Raw genomic sequence first — 27,889 nt, 5'->3', positions numbered from 1 at the left:
TCTGCGTAATCCTTTATACATTCTCAGCATATATTTCTGTAGAAAACAATATATTTACATTTTTACAGACATGATTTTTACAGTACATACAGGATTTACATATAAATAGAGAGTGATTTACAACATTAAAGTCAGTGCTGTACAAACTGTATTTGCTGAATGTCAACATTTTGGCACCTGAGAACAAATAAAATTCGGATTTCTTCACGTTCAGTCTGACATGTTGCACCAGTTATGGTCTGGTTTTATTTCTTGTTAGTAAGTGAGATGTTTTCTACCTTCCAAGGACTCGCAACACTGTGGAACGCTCCATTTAAAATTTCTATCTTATTACATTAGAAAAATACAGCAAAACATGACAAGAGTCAGTTCAAGCTAAAAAAAATGCTGTACTGTTTCTAATGTAGTAAAATAGAAAAATTAAAGGGAGCGATCTACAGTGTTGAGAGTCCTTGGGAGTCAGAAATCACAATTACTTCAGGTCTTTGTGTCATTTGGTCCTGAAACTGGCCAGATTTGAATGGTCTTGGGGCACACGATGAGAAAATAAGACAACGTGTGTTCCAATACCCATACTATTGGTCTTGATCACTTAAGAGTTTGCCATGTGCCACCAGCTAGAAGGCAAGTGTGTCCCATGTCTGAAAAACGTCAACATGCAGTTCACTTAAACACTTGCACACTGTCCTAGTATGGCTTCAGTTGTTGGCAGTATCCACCAGTTAGTTTTAGGACTGACAACAATCAACAGACATAAACAAGTTGAACTTTATGACATGTTGGATTCAACCTGAATATTATTCCTGTCCAATGCAGTTATGGCCAAACCTCCAGAGATGGTTATCTCTTAATATCAAAAATCTATTCATCTTGATGAGACTTATAGCGCATATCTGACATTGCAAAAAGAAATATTAAATATATATATTTGTGATTTTGAGAAAGCCTTTCCGAAAAAGAAACCATAAGCCATAATATAGTATAATAGTACTATAACAGTAGGTATTGTCTGTTTTACATACAGTAGGCTGATGTGCTTCTGCAGTAGATAATTCAGAGTTACTGAATCTGAGTTTGTTTTTCACTGTCCTCTGAATGTAACTGTAATACTGTATGGTTGATGTCCTTTATATGAGAATAAAATAAAACCATCTGAGCTTGATCGAGCAGTGTGTTGTCATGAGTGACGAGATGGTCTCACTGTGTCACAGTGAGTTCTAATAAATGTCAACGCGCTTAAGCACTTGGCAGTTGAAATATGTCACACAAGCAGGGACTCGCAAGTACAGCAAGTGTGGGCGTTAGGACAGACCCAAAGGAAGATTCCCAGGATCCCACCTGAACCTGGATCTAAAGCTGGATTGAGTTCTTTTTTTGCTGTCATTTGGTGTCACAGCGCCCCTCCGTGGACAAAATACATCACCTCCATGTGCCCGGCCGGACTGGCTCTTGGATTGTGCTTCATCACTGTCATTTCACACTTTCCCGTTCACAGCGATTCTTCAGCTTGCAGAAAGCAGCAGGGATCTTTCAAAAAATATTATATTATTATATTATATTGACAGTAACTTGTCACTTGCACTTGTTTTCAGTGCACAAAGAGGATTAGTATGGCTTGCTGTGTTAAGATAGGAGTCTAGTTTGCCTTAAAGTAAGTTAAATAATGTTCCATAAACTGTTGATTGCTAATGGTTTCTTTCTGGTTTCTAAGCTTCATGGTGCATTCTGGTGCAGCAACAGGCGAAACACAGTCTGTTTTCTTCTCCAGTGAACAGTGAGAGGTGTGATCCGTTTTTATTATAATGTGACAGTTATTTAATCTGTGCGAGTGAGTTTATCTCCATGTGTCATTGACGGAGATGGATTTCTGTTGCAGAGAAGCCCCTCCTCTGTTCTTCTTTGCGTCTGCGTACATTGGTTTCAGTTGTACTTTTGTAAGTTGATTGTGCTCAGTGTCTTTGTGTAGGGCTTCTGCAGGCAGAGCGAGCCGTGGTGAGGAAGAGGATGGGTGTAGTAGTGTTCGATCAGAGCTGACAGACTGGGGAAGGTCACTTCACTGTCCAGAAAAATTCGGTCCTCCTGTCAAAACAACCGACAGTGAACGCAAGATGTTATTACTGTGTTGTAAATATTACATTGCCATTATATCTAATTTCTACACATAAATAATAATTATTTTATATATAGTCAAAGGTTTCTTACCTCTGCAAACAGTCGGTAGTTTCTGGCTTTGCCTATACCGACGTCCCACACCACCAGCACCTGGACAACACACCACACTTATTTCATTAGAACTTACTTGTCAGGATCAGGTGACGTTTTGACTGTCGCATCAGTATCACAGAGTTCAGTTATTAAGATAAAAGATATCAGAATATAGTCTGTTACCTGTTTCTGTCTACCTGTAATGACCTTTTGTGTATTTGAACTATATATAAACAAAGTATAGGAGTGATTTAATGGTTTAATATGAATAATATTAATATATTACACAGTATAATACATGCAGGTAGGTTTATTTGTCTCATACAATAACAACAATAGCAATAATAATAATTATTATAATTTAAGAAGTTATTGGGTAATTCAGTCTAAAGATATCTGAGGTTTCAGAAAGCTACAAACTCCTGCAGTCTGAGCCCAGCTGAAGGCTGCATATAGTTCAGTGATATTCTCATTCTCTCTCCTCGCTCTATGAGGACCTAAACCAGCTCAGTATTTGTTTCATACTGAGTGAGCTGAGGGTAGAGTAGTAATACACACAGTATTCATTTTCTGAAGAACACAATCGGAGTCTAGATACACTCTGAGAGGATTAAGTCTGTGAGTAATTTACCAAATGTTATTTAAACAACACTGAGTCTGCAGCCATGCTAGCTGCTCTGTGAGCTTATACTGAGGCACAGCTGTGCTTTGAGCTAAATGGTAACGTCAGTGTATGTTAGTATGCTACCATTTGCCAAACACAAGTTGAGGCTGATGGGTATTTGGTCATAAACCAAAGTCGGCCTACTGGAATAAATGTAATTTTGACCTGATGGTGGTGCTAGATGAAAAGCCCGAGCTATTTCAGTCTGGACTGACAGACATACCAACATTGCCATCCCCAGATACACACCGCCAGCGTGGCTGAAGTCAGTGTTTATTACTAAATGTAATCTTTAGTTAGTTAATAATTTTCTGTTGCTTCAGATTTACTTACTGATAAGATCAGAAGTGAGTTACAACTATGTAGAGACACTAGTTTCTGCAGAAGAGGACAGGAAACCTTTTATTATCACTGAAGTCACTGACCACAGCAGTATTTATTTTTTACCCTTGCGGTTTTGGTTCCTGAGTTTCTGATGCCGTACAGTCCGTCCTGTGGAGGGGTGGGGCTCTCCTTGAATAACCTGCGGACATCATCACAGGTTACAGGTTATCAATAGAGACACATACACCCATGTTGTCACAGATAAGCGAAATATTGTGTCTGTTGTTTCAAATTGCTTTACTGGTATGAACTGTGGTGAACTACTGCTGCAAATAATAAAGACTTAACAAGAGACATAGCAGATGTATATTCTCTCTTCCTTATGTGTTCATTTTAGATTTAAACTGGTGTGAATAAAGCACACAAGAGGACAAAGACAGTGTCAATACAATAACTGCATGAAATAAAGCAGAAAGAGAAAGCGGTTTTCTTTTTTGCCACTAGAGGGCAGATATATTGCTAAAGGAATATTTCAGCTCACAGCTCTATATTACAAACAAGTGTATGTGTCATACTTTTCTACAAAGCTGGTTTCAGTTGTATCAATGAAGACACATTCTGGCAGCTGCACCTGCAGATAGAAACACCTGGTTAAACACACAAACAACGTGTTTATTGGAGCTCTGATACTGGCTCCAACAAGGGTCATTTAGACTTTGAGATGGAGAAATGCACTTGGAATAGTTAAAAAAAACCAAACAACACACATAAAAATCTAATCAGTTGTGCAGTGTGCACCCTCACGTCAACATGACAACAGTGTGAGACAAAAAAAAAAGTCTTGTTGTGTGAGCAACTCTCTCTTACATCCTCATAGTCGTCATCAGACTCGTCTCGTTTGCTGTGTTTGGGCGGGTCTGGTTTCTTCCTGAACTCTGCTGGCATCTCTTCTCCCAATGAACGAAAGCTCTGGCCTTCTGGAGAAGCTCTTCTGGGGAGAAACACATCTTAGTGAGTTGCGTTCATCCAGATTAACGTTTTGTGCTTTTTCAGAGGACACTTTCCTGCTGTTTTCTTTGAAGTATTCTGTGTTGAATGTTTTGTGTGTTTATATCCAACTTACTGAAATGGGGATGCAGGCTGCTTGGACTTGGCTGCAGGCAGCAGGGGTTTGCCTGTTGGTGTAGGAGGTTTGGGTATCCCTGGCTTATTGTGTAGTCCAGTTTTAAGTAGTGGAGAGAGCGGAGGTTGGCCAGGCAGTGGTGGGTGACTGGAGGACGTCTGGTTGAGGGACAGGGAGTCTGATATCACAGGTCTGAGGGTGGGCCCTCCAATATTCGTGGAATGAGGAGTCGGTTGGCTCGGCTTGATGCGGTGGTTTCTCAACACCCCGTGGTGGTTGTGGCCCAGCGATTGGCTCCCTCCAGCACTAAGGGAGTGCTGATGGGGACCGTTTAGGGCCATCCTGGTCTCTAATTGGTCGCAGATGGGCAGAGTGGCGGGGGATTGGACCGATAGAGCTGGCAGAGGCCTCCAGTCTCTCTTGTCGTTCCCGGGCTTCCCCGCGGATGTCGTCCAGCTCTGAAGAGTTCTCTTTGCAATGGGGGGAGGAGGAGGCGGGGGGGCAGAGGAGAAGGACTTGTGCAGGTGTGGGGCAAAGGGGAGAGGTGGAGGGGGTTCTTTGGGTTCTTTTAGTATGGAGGGAGGGGGGGCAGAGGGCGAGGGTTTTTTGGGTAGCGGGCTGTTTGGGATTCTGTGTGGCGACGGGAGGGGAGGAGGTGGTCCTTTGTAAAAACCTGGAGTGGAGTCTTGACGGAGGTGGAATGCTGCCGGCACTGGGGGAGGAGGGTAGGAGGGGGGCGGCCCCGTGGGTCGACCTGAAGAGGTAAACAAAAAATAATAAATCAGACTGCTTTCTTGTTTTGGTTAAAGTTTCTTTTGTTAATTTTTGCTTCCCTATATGTTTATTGCACTTGCAATATGTTTTCCCTACATGTAAATTATACATACAAACAGCATACAAAACTGCACATTGTACGCAACTGAAAACAAATAAGGCTCAATAATAATTTTTACCAATTTTCTCTGAAATATTTTCAGATTGTTTAAAAGGAGAAGATCGGTGTTATCGAAAAAGCGTGCAAGGTTCTCTGGTGGTGAGGACAGCACAGAACACACTATAATTAATATCAACTAGTGTGCCAGAGTCCCACAAAGTAAAAACAATAAATAGGTAAACGTTAAAACCAACAAGTGTTTGCATTCACACTGTATTTTTTTAATCCCATTTTTACTCATTTTCTAATATTCAAATAAACCCCAATAAATTCTTGGATTTGTTTTAAAAAACAAAAAAGGCTCTATTAAAATATCGAGTGTGTGTGTGTTTGTGTTTTAATGTGTGCAAGTGCACTTCTAGTTGCCCGGAATGACCTTTGGCTGTGCCTTTATTATCTCTCGCTTCCTTTAACTAAATTATTTTCCTCTATCTGACGCTTTCTCCTCAGGTTGTATTTCATTTCCAGGAACTCCTAGTTTGTATTATTAGTAACGAGGGACAAAGACACTGCGGGGTCTGGATTTCTGGATGTGACCTTTGACCTGAAGTTGAAGTTTATTGTGCTGTTACCTTCATTGTAACGGACTGTAAACAAATCAGCTAAAAGGGTGTTTGGTGGGTGGGATCACCTGTAGATGTTGGCGAACAGTCACTGTCTGGCTTCAGATAGTCTTCCTCATCGTCATCATCATCATCCTCACCATAATCTATACACAGAAAGAAGAGATACCACAGTTTACTAATGCACAAGTATAGCGTGTGTGTTATGTGCATGTATTCATTAAGGTGGTCTTACCATCTTCTGCGTTATCCATGGGGTGTTTAATATCCATCGGCTTCTCAATTGTGCCATAGAAACTGTCAGTATCCGAATCTGAGTCGCTATGGCAACAAAGAAAATGTTATCATGAATACACAATATTCAGAAAAACGTAGATTTTATCACGAAATTTTCTGCAGGATGTAGATAGATCTCTCCAAACTAGCCATTATTGCTATAAGCTAGTTTTCTAGCTAGCTTCCAACATTATTATTGCTGCCATCATGAATTCATTTACAGAATACAATGTAATTTGTATTCTTTATTATGTTATTCATTCATTTCCTATCAGTCATTTACTTCTTTACCACGCTTCTTTATCTCTGCCTCCAAAAACAGCCATTAATGCAGGTTAGGCTATTACAAAACAGAAAAATGTTGGCATCATATCCTATGAAAACAGGTTTTGTTACACTACTACAACAATTTTGTATTTTTTGCCCAATTCGAAAATGAATAAAGTGATTTTAGATCAGGGAAAGAAACCCGACTTTTTTGTCTTATAAGTAAATACATTTCCTGCGAGATCAGGCTGCCTGATCAGCGCATGCACTCACTATAATGAAAAGCTATTAAATGAGCTGCTAATGTCCCCAGTTTCTAGAAAAGTATGTGTTCTAAATAAAAAACTCCAGGCCGGTGGCTTAGTAATCAAAAACAAGAGGCCATTTTAATTGCCTGCATAAATTATAAATTAGCCTGCAGAAAGTTTCTGGCGGGGAAAACTTTAAGTGCTATTAGTCTGCTGGGAAAAACTTCCACCGCGCTGTCGCGACCTACAATAATTAGTTTGCAAAGTTCTCACTCAAACGTGAAAGGTGAGCGAGGTCACGCTGCTAAAGGAGGCTGGCTGTCTGTAGGAAAGGACGGAGAAGTGTGTGTTCTGTACAACGGTAGAAAATTACTTTTGGACATACTTTAGTATGTAAAGTTATACAGCATTTTTCTTTTCAGTTAATCTGTGTTTTGGGTTTTGTATCGCATTGTTCTAATGTTTCACTTTTTTTTATAATATCAACGCAACTATAATTTATATATTAAAGGCAATCTGTATCACAAATTATATGACACTTACAGTCTACACTGTAAAATATGATGTGATTTGCTGCAGTTACCTTGGAATGTGGCACTCCTTTCTGTCGTTATAGTGATCTATCTCCCTCCGCAGGTATCGCATCCATTTCTGTGAAAGCAAAAAAGCTATAAAGTAAGTGTTTGCGTGTGCATATGCAACTAAAGTGTTGTTATTGTTTGGGGGGCTTTCATACTAAAAAAGTTATATTAATATAAAAAAGGCATAAAATGTATTTTGGCGATTGAAGATTATTCTCAAGAGTTAAAATTGTGGTAAATTCACAATTAAGCCCTTAGCAGGTCAGGTCACACACACACACACACACACACATATATATATATATATATGCACACACACTTGCACACACACAGTATATGTGAGTGTATGTGACAATGTGTGGTTGTTCTCACCCTCCTCTCGTCCTCGCTAGCTGCAGAGAAAAACCACGTCCTGTGCTTCTTACTGAAGTGGACGATCTTAAAAGGAAACACATTACTGGACGTTGTCTCTTCTGCTGCTCTCATCACTCTGTGGAAGAGGATAAATGTGTTATGCTAAGAAATATTTCGATCCATAAAGGGAAATATACTAATTTCAACTCTGTTTATCAGCCTGCATTCATCCTTGTGATAGTAAGACAAGAATTTCAAACTACCTTATTAAATTAACTCTACTGCTGCCTTTCTGTCCTGTAGAGCTACTGTCACCTGTAACTGACATGATTACAACCATAGTCTGGTGATACGGTGAGTGGATACTTAATGTAATAATAATAATAATAATAAAACTTTATTTATAGAGCACTTATCAAAACAAAGTACAAAGTGCTTCACAACAAGAGAAATATAATATCACAGTGAATGACGAAATATATAGAAATAAAATACATAAAATACACAAAAGCAATAAAATAAAACAGCCAGTTCAGGTAAAATCAGGATATGTTTTCAGATAAAAATGTGTTTTGAGAAGAGACTTAAACGAAGACACTGACTCAGACAACCTAATTTCTTTGGTTGTTCCCTCTCTCTATGAGCTGTAGGTGAAACTCACTCACTCACAGGATCACGATTAGCTAGGCGCACTCCGATACGTTGTTTATAGTCACGTGACTCTTATGACACTCCATATTCAGATGAAGCAGGAAGTGAAAGGCAGAATGGACGAGATGGAGGAAAGCCTGCACTGTGCTAGTTATTGTTTACTCATTGTGTCGTCCCAGTCAACATGTGTGTGAAATCTGGAATTGCCCAATTCATTCTTAAATTATGACTAAAAACCTGTTTTGAGGTCACAATGACCTTTGACCTTTAAGTCAATAGCATCACCTATTCAGTGTCTGACCAACTGTGAAATATGGTCACAATCTCCCCTTCTGTTCTTGAATTATGGTGTTGAATAATGACCAAAAAAGTGTTTTTCCAGGACATTATGATGTCACAGTGAAAATGACCTTTGACCTTTTGGGTAAAAGCTTCATCTTTGTATCCCATTAAACATCTGTGTGAAATTTTGTCATAATTACCCATGGATGTATAATAAGAACTGCCGCTCAGCCTTGCAGCCAATTTTTTCCAGTGGCCACTCGCGGTATTGCATCGAAAAATCCCCCCGCGGCCCATAGAGCATTTTCCCTGTAGGCCACCATTATAGAGAGAGATGTAAAACTGTTGACAGGACACCTCAAACTGCAAACAAGGCCAATTATTTTTGATTCATGGAGGTTTTATATTTGTAAAACTTTCCTCGAGCTGAGAAAAATGATTTTAAAATCTGTGACGTCATCACAATTTAAAGTCTATGGGCCGAGTGGGAACTCGCGGGCGGGGCCAGTGGGTGAAACACTACTGCGCGTATTGGGCCGCATACGGTTAGTAAACCCTGGAGGCTAGAACACTTTTTTGGCGTATGCGCCAGGCAAGCAATTCTCATCAGAATGAATAGGCGCCATTTTGGGGTCCGGTATCCACTTCTAATAATACATCCATGTAATTCATCAATTCTTGAGTTACGGCCAAAAATGTGTTTGTCAAGGTCAATTTAAGGTCACAGTGACCTTGACCTTTGAGTCAAAAGTATCACCAATTCATTGTCTGATCAACTGTGAAATATTAACCTTGACCGCTGACCTTTGACCACCAAATTCTAATCAGTTCATCCTTGAGTCCAAGTGGACGGTTCTGACAAATTTAAAGAAATTCCCTCATTCCCTGTTCTTGACAGCAGACAACATACGGCTATCGCCGGCGCGGAGGCATAAAAACAACATTACTGAATGAGGACTCTTAGCAGCTGAAGAACTTTCACTGACCTATTGTAGCCGTTGAGAGAGAACGCCCCCTGTGGTGCAGGAGAGGTACTGCTCTTAAAGTAGTACACACAGCCCTTGTGGATGATGGTGTACCTCAGAGGCCCTGTAAGACAGGCAACAGATATGAAGACCGTTTCCATCCATCCACCTGTGTAATGAAACTTAACATGGACATAAATACAACTGAGCGCAAACATTTGAAATTTGAAAAAGCTGAAAAGGTTTTTACACTTCACTGAGGTGTAAATTTTGCTGGATCAGTAAAGAGAATATAATTGGAGATTAGAATGCATTGTGAGACGTTCCACTTATTCTGTCCACCCCCTCTTTTTATTATGAACTCACATTTCATGAGGCTGAACTGGCTGCCTCCCTTCTTGTGGAGGTATCCTGCTGTGGAAACTCCTCCTGGCATGGTGAGGAGGTTCTGAGCCCCGATGGCTCGCATCGGCACCGGCCAACACACCTCTGGAGACGACATGGTTCTACCAGAGAGGAAAGGAGAAGAGAGGATGTTATTATTATTGGATCACTGTAAAAATAATGTAACCGCAAGATCATGGAAATGTGGGACTGAATCCCAGCAGAAACAAACAAACAAAAAAAGTTCTTGTTTGGACTCCATGTGAAGTAATTAGTTTTGTTGTACCTTAAGGATAAAAGAAGACAAATTAGATATTTGAAAATCCAGAAAGGATTTAAACCCACAACCTCTCTGTTACCAAACCTGCCTCCTGACCAGCTAAGCTTTCAGGGCTACGTCAGTTCTCACACAGAGAACTACAAAGCACTCAGAGAGAATGGTACCTTCATAAAGGCTCAGTCCTCTAAATCAGAGCATACGCAGTGATAGGCAATAGTGGGATACATTTTAATCAAACAAGTGCAGTAGTTCTCATTTTGGGGTGTCACACATGGAAGTTACTAGGATTTGAAACTTGGTGAAATCTTTGGTTGTCAATCCAAAGTTCTCAAATTCTCACAATGTGACTGCTGCCCACATAATCTTTCTCTTCGCTCACAAAACAAACACAACACAGATCTGAACAGACTTTGATGAAATCCGCATGCTTCGAAAAAGATACGAGATGCCAGAAATCCAGCATGCACACACTCATCAGGCGTTTGCTACTGTACGGTTGGTGTATTCACTCTATGCTTATCATGAACACTAAACGCTAGAATGGTGTCATTATAAGTGAACGGACAGATGGCGCTAATGGCTGGTGCTATGAACAGTTAGTTCATATCCATGTGGGAAAAAAAAAAACATAATCTGGAATTCATTATATCCTCTTAAAGGTGGGATAATCAAAAATCTTTTTTCTTCAGAAAGTCATCCTCTTACACCACATGATTCAGCTGCTCAAGTGTCGCCTACCTCCTGTTGAGCCTCTTGTTGATGCTCTGAACAGCAGCGCTCTCCCTCAGCAGGCTGACTGTGGAGGCTAACACTGTGGATGCTAACGCCGGCAATAGCTCCATGACAGAGATGTCGAACAGACAGCCGACTGGACTCAAACTTGTTGCTGTCTTTCTGTCCTCAGTGGACTCACTGCTGCGTCTCATCAGATCCAAACTGAGAGGGATTTGTCTGTCTGGTTTTCTGCCTCCTCTGATCACACTCTCTTTTCATTTCGCTCTCTGATGCTTTTTCAGTTACTGCTGATCTCTCTTTCTCTCTCTCTCTGGCTGCCTTTGTTGATTTCTATCTCTCTCGCTCTCCCTCGCGCATAAACACACTCAAACTGAGCAAGTGTACTTATGCAAACGCATTCACACACATTTCTACATTAACACACACACACACACACGTTGAGTTCAGACAGGAAACACATAATGTCCTGAGTCATTTTGCTGGGTTTCAAGGCTCCATGTAATGTGTGTGTGAGAGAGCAGTTGTCAAAATAAACATCCAAAGTGAAGTTCTTCATCATCTAATGTGTTTACGTGTAACTTCCAGTCTATCAACAGCATCTACTGACCTCAGAGGGAGAGAGAAGGAGGGTGTGTGTGTGTGTGTGTGTGTGTGTGAAGCCCAGGAATGAAGAATGTCACATTTACCAGGATTTCTTGCCAAAATCCACTCCCTTTCACTGAGATAAAAACCTGCAGGAACGATTGTTTGTCTACTCAGCATACTGAAACACACCGGCTTTATGTGTAAAGTGACCTTGACATGCACTGACTGGCAGGCTGACATTAGATATGATTGCATTAGAATCAGAATCAGCTTTGTTACCAAGTAGATTTACAAATAGGAATTTGCTTTGGTATTTTGGTTGCTAACAATAAACATAGTAAGTAGAAAATATAAAGATAAAGCAAGTACTGCAGGTCAAGAATCATGAATATAAAATATAAAATTGACTGATAGAGAATCTGATTAAAAATTTTATTTACATGGGAATGTGCAAAAGTTTACAGTATGAGTATACAAGTATATATATATATATACTGTATATATGAGTATGTATATAAGAAGAGGGGTGGGGTGTGAGAGTCAGTGTCAGTGGGGGTCCCGGGCCTTGTTGATGAGGCCAGCTGCGATTAAAGGGCACTCCACTAATTTTTCTAAGTCAGTTCACTGTCATGGTTAAGGTCTTAGTATGTTTCAAACGAACTAGGTTGTCTAAAGGCACGAGTGTGTGTAATTCTTCCGAATGGCCACTCTTGAAGGCATGGCGAAAAGCCTTCAGTCGTGACAGGGGTGAGATATGATGAATCGTACAAACGGGGATAACAGCGAACACTTTTGAAAAGTCGGCCCTCGAAGGCTTTCATGGTGTTGCGCACGGCTGTACACACACAAAAAGGGGTGGAAGTAGTAGTAGAGAGTACTTCAAGACCCACCTACTTCAGATGGTTGTTTCTTTTGAAAGAATTGTCAGACGCAGCCCCCCTGTTTCCACTGATGGAAAAGCGGCGTTCAGACGCTGTTAGAAGATCTGACAAGCACTTTGTTTGAAGCATACTGAGGCTTTACTACTCAGCCTGTGAAAACAGTTGCACAATGTCTTCTGTGTCTCTGGAGGAGCTTTGTCATGTCTGAGAAAATAACCTCAGTGACACTATTTTAGTAATCTCAGTTTGGGCTTGGAGAAATTTCCTAACAAAAGGCCTGCATTACAAACTGGTGGGGCGGAGTTTAAAAGAGGTGGGCATTTACCAGGCAGGGAGCACAAGAGATCAACATTGTGTGGGATTTCTTAGTTCTTTCATAGTTTTTGATCCGATGCACCTATCAATAATACTGCCTGGTGTGTTTTATTTGTTTCATATTAGGGACTTAGAAGTCATGAAATCTCTGCCTCTCCTGCTTCGAATTTTACCAATCTTTCTTTTAATCTGTCTCTTGCAAGTCAAACAACTTTATGGAAATACAAGGGCCTGGTCACACCAGCATTTAAAACAGCTACATTTCTGTGCATAATCAATTCATTTCAATGGAATCGCTGCAACCAGTGGATTTGCTCGCTGGGGCGAAATAAATGTATGCAAATCTCTTGCGAGTTCCACTTTCATGAACTTTTACATGCAAATTTGTGCCATTGACCAATAGTAAACAGTTTTGACAGTGCTGACTTTCAAGGGAACGGAGAGCCAGAGAGTTCAAAACAGAAGAATCCCATGATAGCCTATTAGCTGGTTCACTTTTATTTAACCCTCCTATGTCAGAGTATAAACTGCTCCACAAAAGAGGTTTGCAAACAGTTTAGAGACATAAGTCGATGGTACAGTTAAGTTCTTTATCTGTCATATGCACAACGATTACAGTGAAGCACTCATTGGCAATGACAACAAACATGTCTATTGAATGAACTATGTGAACTTATTGTTTAGTTAGCGACAAAGCTACAGTAACTAGCTTGCTAACTGACAGTTGGCAAACCAGTGCGCTTGAAGAGCTACTATGACTGACTAATGCTAGCATGTTCCTGGCTAGTTAGAGTGTTAGCTTGCCAGCTACAATAGTTTGCCAACTAGCCCTATAGTCACTTCATCACCAAGCTACTAGCGCAACCTATTTTACAAGGATGCATTGATGAACTTTACAATTCTGGTCTAATGTTACCAGGCTTAATACTACGTTGCTGGAGTGCTCTTTTAAATGCAGTTGAATGTGGCAATACATTTTATGCCACTCTACCCATTAGCTTTTCATATTTCTTGTGTAGAAGGTCAGGGGAATCACACAATAATTTGGAATTGGAGACCACTGATGTTCACAACAAATTTAATGGAAATCTGGCCAGTAACCAAGCGATGTCACCGTTCTCACACCCAGCTCAAAAATCCAACCAAAACACTCTAATTTTGAGTTTCAGTCACCCTGTTGGCAAAAAATGCAATGTTGTTTAAGGCTTCAAGAATAAAAGAATAAAAAGAGAGAGAGAAAATTAGACATGGGAGTCTGGACAGAGGGAGGGAGTGAGAATGGAAAACTGATTAAAAATGGAGGCGAAAAACCTGCCTGACACACAACAAATCACCAGGGTGGAGCTGCTGCTTGTTTCTGACCTCTGAGTGCCCTGTGTGTGTGTGTGTGTGTGTGTGTGTGTGTGTGTGTGTGTGTGTGGACTTCAAGAGGACCTACAAACGCTATCACGTTGTTTGTTTTTCCGATTTATCCAATGTAATGTTTACTGATAACCAGCAGACACAGGCCACACACACACACACACACACACACACACACACACACACACACACACACACACACACACACAGATAAACGGAGTCCATTCTGCAATTAACTAAACCACATCTCAGTTTGAGTGAGGTCAAAGTTCATCAGCTGCTTATTATCGATGCAAGGATTACCTGAAGTCCTCGTTCAGCTACAGCAGAGCAGACACACAGCCAGCAGACAGTCCACACACTTCAACTAGCTCCTGCACTTCAACTTTAACTGAAATTTCTGTTTCATTCATCGTTTACAGTTCAACTGACATTTCAAGTGCTTTCATCTCTTATTATTTAAATGACAGTTCAACTGCTTTCAGTGTTTGCATACAAACAACAACACAGTGAAGACTTGGGTTAAAAAAATACATATTTTTTTTGCTGGAGTTTTGTTGATTTTTTCTGGCAACATGTGAAAAAACAAAATTATCACTTACTCCCACTCAGTGTAAATGATTATTGAAACAGTGAAATACAAACTTTCTCTATCAGCAGCATTACAGGATTTTTTGAGAAATTTCCAATTGAAACTTTTACTTTCCATAGGTCACATTTTCTTCTCTTTATATCATAGTTTTCATGACAAGACTACTGTTAATATGCTGAAAAACTCCATGCAGGAAACAACAACGTTAAGAAATGACAAATTGACTTACTTACTTACTATTTTTTTTTTAAGTTCTCCATCCTGAACTCTGCTAACGTTTGTGAGCCGGAGATGCTAATCACAGAGCAGCTGTTTGTCAGGAAGGGAAGCACAGGAGCTGCTCACATACCAGACTCATTCAAACATATTTCCTCCCTGAACACACACATAGACACACAACGTAAACGCTGGGTTCAGCAGCCTGTGGTGACTGACAGCTACTGGGGTTGGAATTTGAACACGAGAGCATAATCTTCTGAGTACTAAAATATGCTCAACCAAAGAACGCCTAACACTGATACTGGACTTTTGCGAAGGCAGCGAGGAAGCTGCAAGACTACAAAAATCCTCAATTTTGGTTCAAAAACCTCAACTGCTGAAAACCTGTCCACATCTCTAAGGCCATCCCTAATCCTGCAGAGGGCATAAACAGCTGCTTTACAACCCAAGGTGTTGTATCAGTATAATTTTTTGACTTCACACTACTGTTATGAAAAGTCTTTTGAGGATGTGTCTTTTCTAAGTTTGCAAACCTCTTAAGTGTGACAAGTCTGTAAACCGCGTATCTCTAACAAAGAAGAAGGGGGGCTGCACTGGACTCAGACTGATGACAGTTGCACAGAGTTTTACAAACTGAAACTAGTGCAGCTGTGAGATTCATCCATATTAGGGGAACAGTGTAGCCTCGTTATACACAGAAAATTATATACTGTAGAAATTAACATAAACTTTAATAAAGTCATTATATTTAATATTTGGTGTCCTTTGCAGTGAGTGACTGTCTGAAGTCTGTGACTCAGATATCAGCACACTCTTGGTATTTGCCCTGCTGTTGTTCTGCCAAGCCTGGACTGTAGCTAGCTTCACTTGTTGCTGGTTTTGCTTATTTCACCCACCAAAAATGTAGTAGAGAAAGCCGTGTTTAGAGTCTGCAGACAAGCTCCACTAATCAGAGGTTTAAGGGCGAGAGACAAAGACCAGGCCAAAAAAAGTCCAAAGTCTGAATGTGACCTAGATGCGTGTATTTTTTTAGAAACTCAGAGAGCGATTGTAATTGTAGAAGTGATGGGGAAAAACATCATCATGGACAATACAATGTGAATACACATTTCTTGCTTAGTCTGAAATGTCATGTGGTTTTTAATGAGGCCAGTAGTAGTCTGACAGTCCTCTCAGTAACCATGAGGTCATTGGTTTGACACAGCATGTAACCACACAGCATGTCCATCTCCATGACAACAGAGCAAACTCCATCCACTCATGAAGACTCATGAAAGCTCAAACATGGACAGCATAGTATCTTCTTACTGTCATGGGCTATTTTGCACACTTGTTGTATCGTGTCCTACTGTACTGTTTTTGTTGGGAGTAATTGCTTTTCTGTAGCATTGTGTAATTGTTTGTGTGATTATTTATGGCCTAAAATAAATGCAAATTTATGTGTGTACGTGCCTCTTCAGCATCTGTGATGGTACAGATTTCAACAGCTGCCAGGTGTCTGCTACAGTGCGTGTGGCTAACCAATGCCCTTGCTGCGAAGTGAGCAAAGTGTGTGTTTTAAGCCCCCACTGCCTCTGAAATACACACACGCAAACGCACAACCCCCGAGCAGATGGAGAGGTCGTGGGTAAACCACTGACCCAGGTGCAGCAGATGCAGAGAAACGCCTGCCCTGCCCAGGAAACAGATACTGTCATACAGAGCTGCATTTTGACTTACGGTACCCGACCGCTCGTAATGGTTTCTCCACTGGTTTATATTTTCACTGTGACCTTAATACGTAGGCGTGAACACATGAATAGAAAGTGAGGTTTAATAGGTTTAGAGAAGTTTATCTAGTGTTTCCTCTTCCACTTTGGTTCATTGGTCCAGATGAATGATTAAAAAGGACTGTGACAGAATGTGTCCACTCTGACTACACTGAAGGAAAACCATCGGAAAATTAAAACAACTTTGACTTTGAATTTTCCTGGTACTGAAAAGGTCTCCCTTCCACCTGGGGGAGGGGATCAGGACTTGCTCTGGAAAAGACCAGAAGCATTTTGATATCGTACGCTACAAACAGTTTTGATATGTATGAACTTTGATTATTGATTTTCCGACTATGAGATTTTAAGCCACTTCTGACTTGCGATGATAGCATTGCTATAACTATTGAATGCAGTGCCGTGAAAGTTTGTACAGACATTCATGGTCCCCAGAGGACGAATTCTACTGACTTTGGTGATGCCCTGACTTTTCCTCTATTGCCATCATCATGTCAAAACTTGAATTTGTCCAATACTTTGCTTTATGACTAAATACTTGCAAATATATTGCCATTCCCATCAGCTTTAGCTGTACGTTGTGTTTAGTGCTAATTAGCAAATCTTAGCATGCCAAGATGGCGAATATACCTGCTAAATATCAGCATGTTAGCATTGTCATTGTGAGCATGTTGGCATGCTGATGATAGCATTTAGCTGTTTTTACAAGATTTTGTTACTTTGGGTTGATTTGTATAGTTTTTAGCAACATAATGTCCTTGAATTTTTCATTTGTATGATATGTACCAACGTGGTTCATCCTGCGACATTTGCACGCACTTGTTTGTTTACAAGTGGAGAGCTCATTGACCTTTAAGCCGTTGTACACCGAGTCCAAACTGAAATTCTCATTTGAAAATGTGAAAAATGTTTTTGCATAAATTTCACACAGAAACAAGGCACACCCAAGTCCAAGACAAAACCATGTTCAACATCCTCTTCTTTTCACACAACTGGTCACAATCGACTCTCCAACCTCTAGAAGCAGTGATAATGTTTAGCTTTAGGCAATGATGGGTTTTGCTGATTGGCAGTGTGTTTGGGGAAGGATAAGCCACTAAATCCTTGTTGTATATGAGCGAAAAGACTCTTTCCTGTTCCTGTCCTTCACCTTTACCTGACAGCTGTTGTTCTTACAGGCGACCTTGGCCTGTGGTGATGACTCAGATAATTCATACAATAAGATATGGACTATTTAGGTTGAGAAACAGTCTCATAACATCATTAAACAGACATGGACTTCATTTCTGATAGCAACATTTTGGAAGAATCAAAACAACTTCAAGTTTTTTCTATTTGCATAAAGTATATTTGTCGCTAGTAAATTTGGACTTGGTGAGGAAATACCTTCAGTTTGTATGAATGCCTGGTGCTGCTGGTATCATCTGATTGGTGCACTCTTCCTGCATGAGATTTATACATATACATTATGGACCTTTAATAAAGTGAGCACAAGTGACCGGCTGTGTGTGAGAGTCTTTGGTTCCTTCTCAAAAAAGAAAAACAGAACAGAAACAGAAAGTCAATGTTTACTTTACTTTACAAACACACACACACACACACACACACACACACACACACACACACACACACACACACACACACACACACCTGGAGCAGTGGACTCATAGAAAGCTGAAATAGTAAAACCAGGTCCTCTTTCTCTACCTATGGCTTCTCCTACACATTATCACTTCCTGTGTCCATATATGGCAATGTCACTCCACAGGACCTGCACAGCCGTCACAGTTCCAACAGCTACATGAAGGATTCCTCTCAGACTAACACACACACACGCGCGCGCACACACACACACACTGTACAGGTCTTCCACTATGACTTTTCAAAGATTACAAATTGTACTGTAACTGTGTTTCCTTTCTGAAGTAAAAACCACCACCAAAGACAGCAAAAATACACAGATAAGATGTGTATGTGTAAAAGATGTGTAAAAAGATAAGAGGCAGAGAGAGGGAGAGAGAGAAAAAGAGGCAGGAGAGAGAGAGAGAGAGAGAGAGCGTTGAGATTTTGCCCTGACGACAAGCCCACCCTCCCGCCCCCCCCGTCACAGGGTCGAAAAAATGAGAGCACATTTCCTGTAAGTGTTGCCTTTTCTCTTCTCTGTTTCTGACACGTACCTTGCTGAGGAATTACCGTGGCAACAACTGACCGCTGACGTGATTGGGGCACCATTATCGAGCAACGGTTGCACGGAATTCATTACCAAGTTTTTTGAATTCAAAAAGTAATACAACATGTTTTAACAAAAAGTTAAGATTGGATTTGTTTACACACGGAAGAGTGTAAAACAGTTAGAGAGCTATCCATCCCACTTTCATTTGTGATTTAGTGGAACTGATTTCTGTTCTCAGTTATGTAAGAAATGAAATTATTATACAGAGCTATCATATGTATTAGACAGGTTTTGAGTTGGTGTTGGTTGTTGTGTGTCTTGGTGGTTGTGTCATGCACTGAGTCTTATTGGGAGTATGAATGTTATGGATGTGTATTGATGTATTAAAAATATGAATGTGGACCCCAGGAAGAGTAGCTACTGTTAGAATACAGTAGCTAATGGGGATCTGAATGAATAAACTAAAATAAATGTATTTGTCTCTGAGGAGAAAAACCACCGAGCAGATGTGATATGTGACTGATGTCAGGCTTTGTGTTGAGTATAAAATAACCAAAAACTGACAAAAACTGGACCATCAGCAAAGTGCTGCATATGTAAACCAAACCAAGCCCCTTTTGTGTACTTTACTCAGTGATTTGGTCACATATGTTGCGTTTTCAGAGGTATTTTGGTGGTCTCACAGATATCAACTGTCTGCCCAAAATGACAAAATGTTTGCCTCTTGTGGGAAACAAACATGCGAATTCCCCACAGTGTGATTTTCTCTTAGTTACCCTGCTGCAGTGGTGGAAAGTTACGGAGCGCATTTACTCAAGTGCTCTACTTAAGTTCAGTTTTCAGGTTATTGTACTTTACTTTAGTACATTTTATGTTACTTGATACTTGCATTTACCCTACTACATTTATGTGACAGCTATAGTCACGCATTACCTTTCAGTTTAAGATTGTTTAGATAACAAAAAAATGATAAACTTATAAAATACAATTAATTTTTAAAAATCAAACCAGTGGTTCCCAACCTTTTTGGCCTATGAGCCCTTACAAAAACAGTGTCTACTTGAGGCCCCTTATCACATTTCCCAAGTCTATAAGATGTTAGCAGTCCCCCTCTAAACTTCTCAGACGGTTTCATATAAATAACTATTTGAGGGTTCAAAGAAGTCAAATATATTTCACAAAAAAGTAAAAATTAGTGAAAAGTCCGAACAATGAATACAAGCTTGTGTAGCAACTTAGTTTGTCCTCTTTCCTACCCCATTAATCAGTTCATGACCCCCTAGATTTATCTTGTGACCCTTTAGAGGGGACCCAACCCCCGGGTTGGAAACCACTGGACTAAACTAGCTAACTGTATATAAAACTAGCTCCACCTCGAGCAGCTACAACAATCAAATGCTGCTCTGACATTATTGCATCAGTATTAACAATCTAATAATGAAATAATACATCAGCCACAGGGGACATTTTACTGTGTAATGAGTACTTTTACTGTGTAGCACATTTAGCTGCTAATACTTCTGTATCTTATATTTTGAATACTTTTACTTATTAGTATTGGAGCATTTTTAGATAGTTGTATTGGTACTTTTACGTACGGAAAACATCTGAGTACATCTTCCACCACTGTCCTGCTGCTTATATCTCAGATATGTATTGTCATCTTTAGGGGCTTAAGATAAGGAATCCCGTTGGATAAAACTGGACAGAACAATGCAAACATTAAGATTGTATTCAGAAATATGCCCACTAGCATTTGACACGTCCAAAAGTGGGACGTGACCTACTTTCACAACCCGTGTAATAATGTACTCAATGTGTCAATGTCTACGATAATGATGACTAAATACTAATGCGAACGCGCCAACGTGCATGCTGCCTGTTGCCGTAGCTCCGTCTCATTGTCTTACTTTTTCCAACTTTTAGCTTTCCTTTCTCTTCAAGACTTGAGTAACAAAGAGTTTCCCCCTCGGGGATCAATAAAGTATTTCTGATTCTGAATGTAATCAGGCCTCTTTCAGTGTAACGACCTCATAGTGCACGTGTTCAATGCCATCTTACCTTCCCCTTTTTATGTTTCTAACGCCATTCTGCTTTCTGCTCTGCTACAGTACATACTGTATCAATGGCATTTCTTTTTATCCTGCACACTTTGTGCCTATAACACCAAACAATTTCCTCCGTTGTCCCAATAAGGAGTATTTTTGGAACAAAGGACAATTCTAATAAACTCGACTTTGCTTGGCCATGCAGGACTGTAGTTTCTTTACAGCGTGTCACACTGCTTGACTGCACAGAGACGGAGCGACTGTAGAGAGTACAGTACGTGTCACTGCTGCTGCTGCCGAGTAGGCGTTGCTCTTCAGCCTGCTTGAAATGGACGTTGCTTATTTCTATTTTGAGTAAAGTTTCACATTCAGTGAAAGCTGCCATGATGCCACTATTTCATATGTGCGGCGAGAAAATGCGTATGTTTACTTCAGACTTCCTAAGAGGCTTAACTTGTTCTCAGCACTGTAGACTGAAAGGTGCTGTGATAGAAACAGGAGCCATCAAATGAACACTTTTGGGTTAAAAATTCAAATGTGGATTAAAAAAAGTAAGTGTGACATGGTTAAAAAATGACTTCAATGAGGAGATTCTCTAAAATTCACTGCTTTCACACTCCAATCAACAGGCAAAGGCAAAGTTGACAGGAAATTCCTCAGTTGCTTCATTGACCTCTTGTAATGGAGAAGAAATATTACCAAACCAAACAATAACCAACACAGATGACGTAAACCTCCAGCTGAGTAGTTTTGCAAAGCACACCTGAGACCCAAGTTGATAAAAAGAAACACTAAATAAGAAAGTATCACAGATAAAGACAGAAACCAACTTACAAGATATAACCTTCACCCCCTCAAACAGGTCTTAGAACTGGTCACCAAACCGAAGCGTCAACTTATCTGGGAATACATCCAAACATTAAGAAACAAAAAGTGAACATCAGGGACGAGACGAACAATAAAAGATGAAGTCAACAACACAAAGTGTGACAGGCTCACGAAGAGTGAAGATAACTTACATTGCATCCCTCTGTTCCCAAATACACATCCTGACGCTTGGCTTGGAGCTCCGCGCAAATGACTTCTTCCTCACGGACAGAGCGGACATGTCGGTGGACATGACGGCGGCAGCACAACAAAATATACCACCATAATTTTCAACCGCGTGGAGCCACGGAGGATGGATGTACGGTCGAATGGATAAAGACACAGATTCAAGATTTGAAGAGTGGTTAGATTTGGAAGAACAGAGCAAGAATACAGATTAATAAAAGAAGAGATGGAAGAATAGATGACTAGAGTGATTAACGGCTGCAAATAGAAAAAAAATTAAAGAAGGAGATAGATGAGAAGATAGAACAATCAGTCGTGCTGGTTAGGAAGTCTGTTAGAGGTCTGAACCCCTGATACCAGTCATTTCCTGAAGGGCCTCCTCCTTCAGCCCCGGCTTCTCATTGGTCGACCAGCTGCAGCATGTTCCTTCCTGCTTCCTTAGCGGTAGTATGTCATTGGCTGCCGCATACAACCCACACCACTACACAGATATGCCTCACACACTCGGACACACAAGACCTGAGAAAGGGGCTTTCCATCCCCTAAGAACAAGGAACAATACAGAGGTCAAGCACACACACACATATGTACACACACGGCTACAAATATGACCTGAAACGTAGCTGATCCTGTGTGAGGCTGCAGGTGAACTTTCATGCTACTTTCTACTTTGTAATATCTAAAGTGTGCAACTGCAAGTGACGTAGACTGTCTCTAACTTGCCTGTGTCCTCATACACACTTTATACTGGTCCTTATACATCTTAAATGTATCCATATAGATCTTGTATCCATCTTGTAGAGCAACATCTTCCTGTTCATCTAAAACACATTCTCTAGGGTTGTTGGAGTATGGAGAAGAGGCCATAGTAAATTCAGAACATTTTATTGTTGCGAACAGGAACAACAGTTGCTAAATTCATTCAAAACTGACCTAGAAAATAACTGATTGAATGTATGTATTGTATGTATTAAAGTATTTCTAATTCTGATTCTGTATTAAGTGTCTACAAAGCCTAATCTTTAGTGTTTGGATGTTTCTAACTGAAATGCTTCTAGTGAGTAGTAGTCTTCTCTTAACTTCAGTTTTATGAACACAAGCTTGTAGCAATGACTTTTTACCAAATAACCGGATATTGTCCTTCTTTTTTTATTGATGAGAACGACGCTATTGATTAAAGGTGGGATATGCGATTTTGGAAAAATCCAATACAATGACAAAAACCACGATAGTGGAACAACGACACAGCAAGTAATATAACTAACGTTAGCTAAGTTGTTAGTTAGCTTCTTTGTGGGTTAGCAAACTGTCGCTACAGTTGCTGCTTCAAAGCTAACAGCCAGAGAGGACGAGACAGTCTCCCAGAGCCAGCACAGCAGCTCCAGACAGCGATACTCACAACTCTGCTGCTACTACAGCTAACATCACAACAACAGCATATCTTGGCAAAGTAGAAAGTAAGCTGAATGTCATTTAACATTAGCTGACACACAAGTCATGGCTGGAATATACCGTTGTTTTGTAAGTGCACCTGTTGGGGCCGATGGGGTACCACATTGGTGTAGATCGTTTCGTGTTTTTGGGGTGACTATAAAACATACTGCTGACAAAGAAAGTCAACAGGGCGGACACAGGGAGAGAGAAACAGATAGAGGCAGGGCGGGGCAAGCCGGTGTGTGTGCAGTAAGAGACAGAGGTGTAGGTGTGCGCATGTGTGTGGGAGTAAAAGAGAACTGAAGGGAAAAGCAAGATGAGCAGATTAAAGCTAGGGTAGGTAACGCTGGAGAAACTAGCAGGAGACGGCTAGATTTTGAACGTGTCTAACTGAAAAAATCCCACCCCCTCCCTTCAGGCCTCCGTCCAAAGCCGCTCCCTCAAAACACATTTTCATGCGCAATGAGTGCACGGGCAGAGTGTGTGCAGGTAGGTGGGTAGACAGGCAGGTAAGCCAGCCAATCATTTCATTCGGGCCAAATAAAATGATTGGATGGGCTTATTACAGGCCTGCGACAGCGACAGATACCGGATTTTCTTAATTTTTTTTCAGAGCATTTGATTTATTGATTGCTTGTCGGGATGTAAAGGGAATTTCAACAAATATAACAAAAAATGGCTCCTGAAGTACATTACCTACCCCAGCTTAAAAGTGGTTTGTGAGTAAACACTAAAAGAGTAGAATTACAATGGTGATAAGAAATAACCAACTAGAAGTAGAGTATTGTATTAATGTATATAATATATTCAACGGCCAAATACACCCCATTCTGGTTCACTGTCACACTGTCTTGACTTGCTGGGACACTTGAACAGAACAGAGCCATCGTTATTGTAGTAACACCTGTGCTTTTCCTACAACGACATGTCAAAATGTCTGCTGTAACGTTCGGAACCAGTTTAACTTCAGTTGAAATTGCAGACACACCAGGTGTAAACAAAGGGGAGCGCAGTGATCCTTCCCTAACCAAGTACTGTATATTTACTCAAGTACTGTACTTGAGTTCAATTTTGAGGCACTGTACTTGTACTTTACATAAGTATTCCCAATGTGTGCTACTTTATACTTCTATGTGCTACATTTCAGAGGGAAATATTGTTCTTTTTCTCCACTACATTTATCTGACAGCTATAGGTAATAGTTACCTTTCAAATTTAGATTTTACATAAAAACAGTCAAATACTACTTTGGGATTGCATGAGTAACAATCTAATAATCCATCCATCCATTTTCTACCGCTTGGTCCCGTTAGGGGTCGCGGGTGACTGGAGCCTATCCCAGTGACTTTGGGCCTTAGGCAGGGTACACCCTGGACAGTGGCCAACTCGTCGCAGGGCTAACACAGACACAGACAAGGACAGACAACCATTCACTCTCACATTCATTCAATACGGGCAATTTAGAGTTATCAATTAACCTACACATGCATGTCTTTGGACGGTGGGAGGAAGCCGGAGAACCCGGAGAGAACCCACGGTAACACGGGGAGGACATGCAGACTCCATGCAGGGCCATTTGTCTGCAGTATGAGTACTTTTACTTTGGATACTTTAAGTACATTTTGCTGATAATACTTTTACATAAGTAAAATAATGCAGTATTTTTAGATTGTTGGATCTTAGTACTTGCTATCTATCGATACATATTATATACACCATGTAAGTCATAGAAATGTCCTACACATCTGTCATTTTATATGTACTCTAGACATCTTATATACACCCGTAACATTTTATCAACGCCCTGCTCATCTTCTATACGCATCTTGTACACACTCTATCCTATGTACAATCATGTTGTATACCCTGTACATCTTATATAAACCTTGAATACTTTGCATACACCCTATAAATCATATAAAAACACTTTACATCTTATAATCACTTTTTACGGCTTAAAGCTAGGGTAGGTAATGTATTTCAGAAGCATTTTTTGTTATATTTGTTTGCTTTACATTCCGACAGCAATCCCTAACAGACAAAAACTTTCAAGAAAATCTTTGACAACCAAGTCCTGTTGTAAAGTACAATGAACAACGCAGCAGCACAAAGTATAATTTTAGCTGCAAGATTTCTAATCACTCTCCGCAGCAGTTAAAACTGTGAGGTGTAAGGAACACTAAAGTTAGAATTTGAAACCAACTAAAGAGCAGCTTCTCTTGGTGCTGCTGCTCAGCTGCATCACTAGGGTCAACAGAGACTGTATCAGACAGAGTATACAGGCCTCTGTACTCAGCAACGCTTAGCTTGATTATGTCCATGGGTTTAGGCAGGCTCCATGCAGCATTAGAAATAGAGTCCAAACTGGAGGCACCAAAGATGAAGCGGTTGTAAGATCGTTGAGCTAAAGGTGGGAAATGTAGTCTTAGAGATAGAGTTTTAGCCTATTTTCAGTGTGATTCAGCAATTTATCTGAACACAAATGTGTGACAGAGACACCAAGTAGACAAAAAGTCCATTCAGGTGTGTCATGTTAATCTTTTGAAGCCTTATTATATTTGTTAAGAGGGTATTTGTTGGAGAAATTTAGGCTCCTCTGAGTAGTTTTATGGGTGTAATAGAAATTATGAAACTTGTAAACAATATCTGAAATCAGTGTGAGCTGGCCGTGCCGTCACTGGTGTTGCAGAAAAGGAATCACAACTGCTTTTTTTTCTCCTGCTGGTGTCACACGCAGTTCAGTTGTGACTTGGCTGAGAGACAGGGCAGACACAGCTTACTCTTTTTTCATTACACAGCAGCTCATCAGCTGCTACCACCAGGCCTGGCTTGGTGTAAGAGTGTAAACTGAATCCATACATTCCTAAATAAAAGCCTCCATGCTTTTAACATTAACATGAGAGTAACTGATGCAACAATTAAGCTGTTTTGAGTGACTGGTTCAATCCCCCAGACCGGCATGATAAATCTGGGTGGAATCTGGCGAAAGTGAAAACAGCAGCGCTTGCCCCGCCCTTTAGCAAGGCCCTTAACCCCAGCCAGCAGATCAGAATCAAATTTTCGGGGTGGCTTTGGCTTAGTGGTAACACGGGTCGTCCATCAATTGGAAGGTTGGCGGTTCAATCCTGGATCTGTGCCATCAGTGTGTGAAGTTATTTGAGTGGTCAGAAGACTAGAACCGCTAGAAGTATATAGAATAGCCATACTTTTAAGGCTAAGTGTTAAGTAAAACCCTGTTCAGGACCGACACATCCACCACATGGAAGCTGGTGTAACACTTGCTGGCTCAGACCTACTCTGGATTGAATTCAGAGAAGTTTATCCGAGACTGACTTTGCACTTAATTGAATTCATTGGTTTGTCCTCATTTTCTTGTGTAACATTGTTTGAAAACACTAAAACATCAGTCTAGCCTCTGTATTGCTTGTCCAAGTAACTTATTATGTATTTCTATAGTAAACATCTGAACAGTGTTATAGAAAGAAATTCAGATTTTTTCTTATAAAATTGTTATGTAATACTAAGGCTAACTAGCTCTACCCTGCAATAAAAGAATATACAACTCCTTTCTGGCCATGTCTTCTGCATGAATCAACTGCTGAGGATGCTAACTTTTTACCTAGGACCTGTAAACTTTAGCCTCAGTCATTACACAGCGCTAAGTTAGCATAATGTAGCTGTCAAATGCACACTTAACACCCTTTTTTTTAGGGTTCTCATTTTCACATGAGCCAATGTTAATTAGCTAGCTAGCTACAGCTGACATGGTTTTCGAGTGATACATCTGCCACCGTTATCGATGTAAATGGAGTACTGCAGTGCTAGACTTGACGGGTACAGAAACTAGGGCTAAGCAAAGGGTCAAATGTGTTCCACTGTTACGCGTTACACGAGACGAAACTCTTCATATCTTTAAAACAAAAACTTCAATAATTAATGATTTAGTTTTTAATTACAGCTTGATGGTAATCATTTATTTGAACAACAGAAATTTGCAGAACAATTTGAAAATCATATTGTCACGATACAAATCTGCTGAGTTGGTGATACTAAATCATCACCCAGCCCTACACTCCACTGCATAGTGCATTGTGTAGCTTTTCTCTCTGGTCCCATGAATTGGTCCGTTAAAACCAACAAAAACAGAATTTGATTATGATATATATATTGATATATTTATATGTATATATAACAGCATATAAAGCAGAAGAAGTTATCTGAATGACTTGCATATCTGTAGGGATGTACTTGCTGTGTGTAGCACTCTCTTTCTGTTTAAACAAACCTAGCAGCAATGCAGCTTTAAAATAAAAAAATAATAAAATAAAAGCGCAAAGCTTAGATAAACTTTTTAAACTTACCCATGGAGTGCTGTGTCAGTTGTGTAGCTCCTTTGTCTGTGTCATCAGTGGTTTAAGCCCTGCAGAACTGCGCTTCAGCCCAGTTCACTTCCTGGCGTGGCGTTTCAGAGCTACTGTATGAACTGTCATGACACCCTCTGTTCAACCACAAGAGAAACTGGCTGCGACGCTCATGCAAACCAGTAAACCAAATTAAAAACAAGAAACATGGTTCTATTAACCAGCAGAAACATATGAACTTTTGCACTCCTAACAGCACTCCCA

General features: G+C 40.3%; 1 protein-coding gene across 5 annotated transcripts; it reads right to left on the bottom strand.

Annotated features, from left to right (window-relative positions):
* On the bottom strand, positions 1 to 27,889 carry sh3bp2 (SH3-domain binding protein 2). Of its 5 annotated transcripts, XM_044174013.1 has the most exons (14): positions 21,797 to 22,340; positions 21,612 to 21,677; positions 9,804 to 9,943; positions 9,459 to 9,561; positions 7,558 to 7,675; positions 7,188 to 7,255; positions 6,049 to 6,134; positions 5,882 to 5,959; positions 4,317 to 5,070; positions 4,061 to 4,184; positions 3,769 to 3,824; positions 3,317 to 3,392; positions 2,203 to 2,262; positions 1 to 2,079 (listed from the first exon to the last, which is right to left on the bottom strand). In XM_044174013.1, the coding sequence occupies exons 3-14, from the start codon at positions 9,937 to 9,939 to the stop codon at positions 1,921 to 1,923; spliced, it is 1,818 nt and encodes a 605-aa protein (XP_044029948.1). In that variant the 5' UTR covers positions 9,940 to 9,943; positions 21,612 to 21,677; positions 21,797 to 22,340; the 3' UTR covers positions 1 to 1,920. The 5 variants fall into 5 exon arrangements, with proteins under 5 accessions (XP_044029948.1, XP_044029949.1, XP_044029947.1 ...); XM_044174014.1 differs by lacking the exons at positions 21,612 to 21,677; positions 21,797 to 22,340 and adding an exon at positions 27,626 to 27,889; XM_044174012.1 differs by lacking the exon at positions 21,612 to 21,677 and having other exon boundaries at positions 21,797 to 22,341.

Source organism: Siniperca chuatsi, linkage group LG18 (assembly GCF_020085105.1).
Source record: "Siniperca chuatsi isolate FFG_IHB_CAS linkage group LG18, ASM2008510v1, whole genome shotgun sequence".
NCBI classification, from domain to species: domain Eukaryota; kingdom Metazoa; phylum Chordata; class Actinopteri; order Centrarchiformes; family Sinipercidae; genus Siniperca; species Siniperca chuatsi.
The sequence above is the reverse complement of the archived record's forward strand: the minus strand, read 5'-3'. Positions and strand labels throughout refer to the sequence as shown.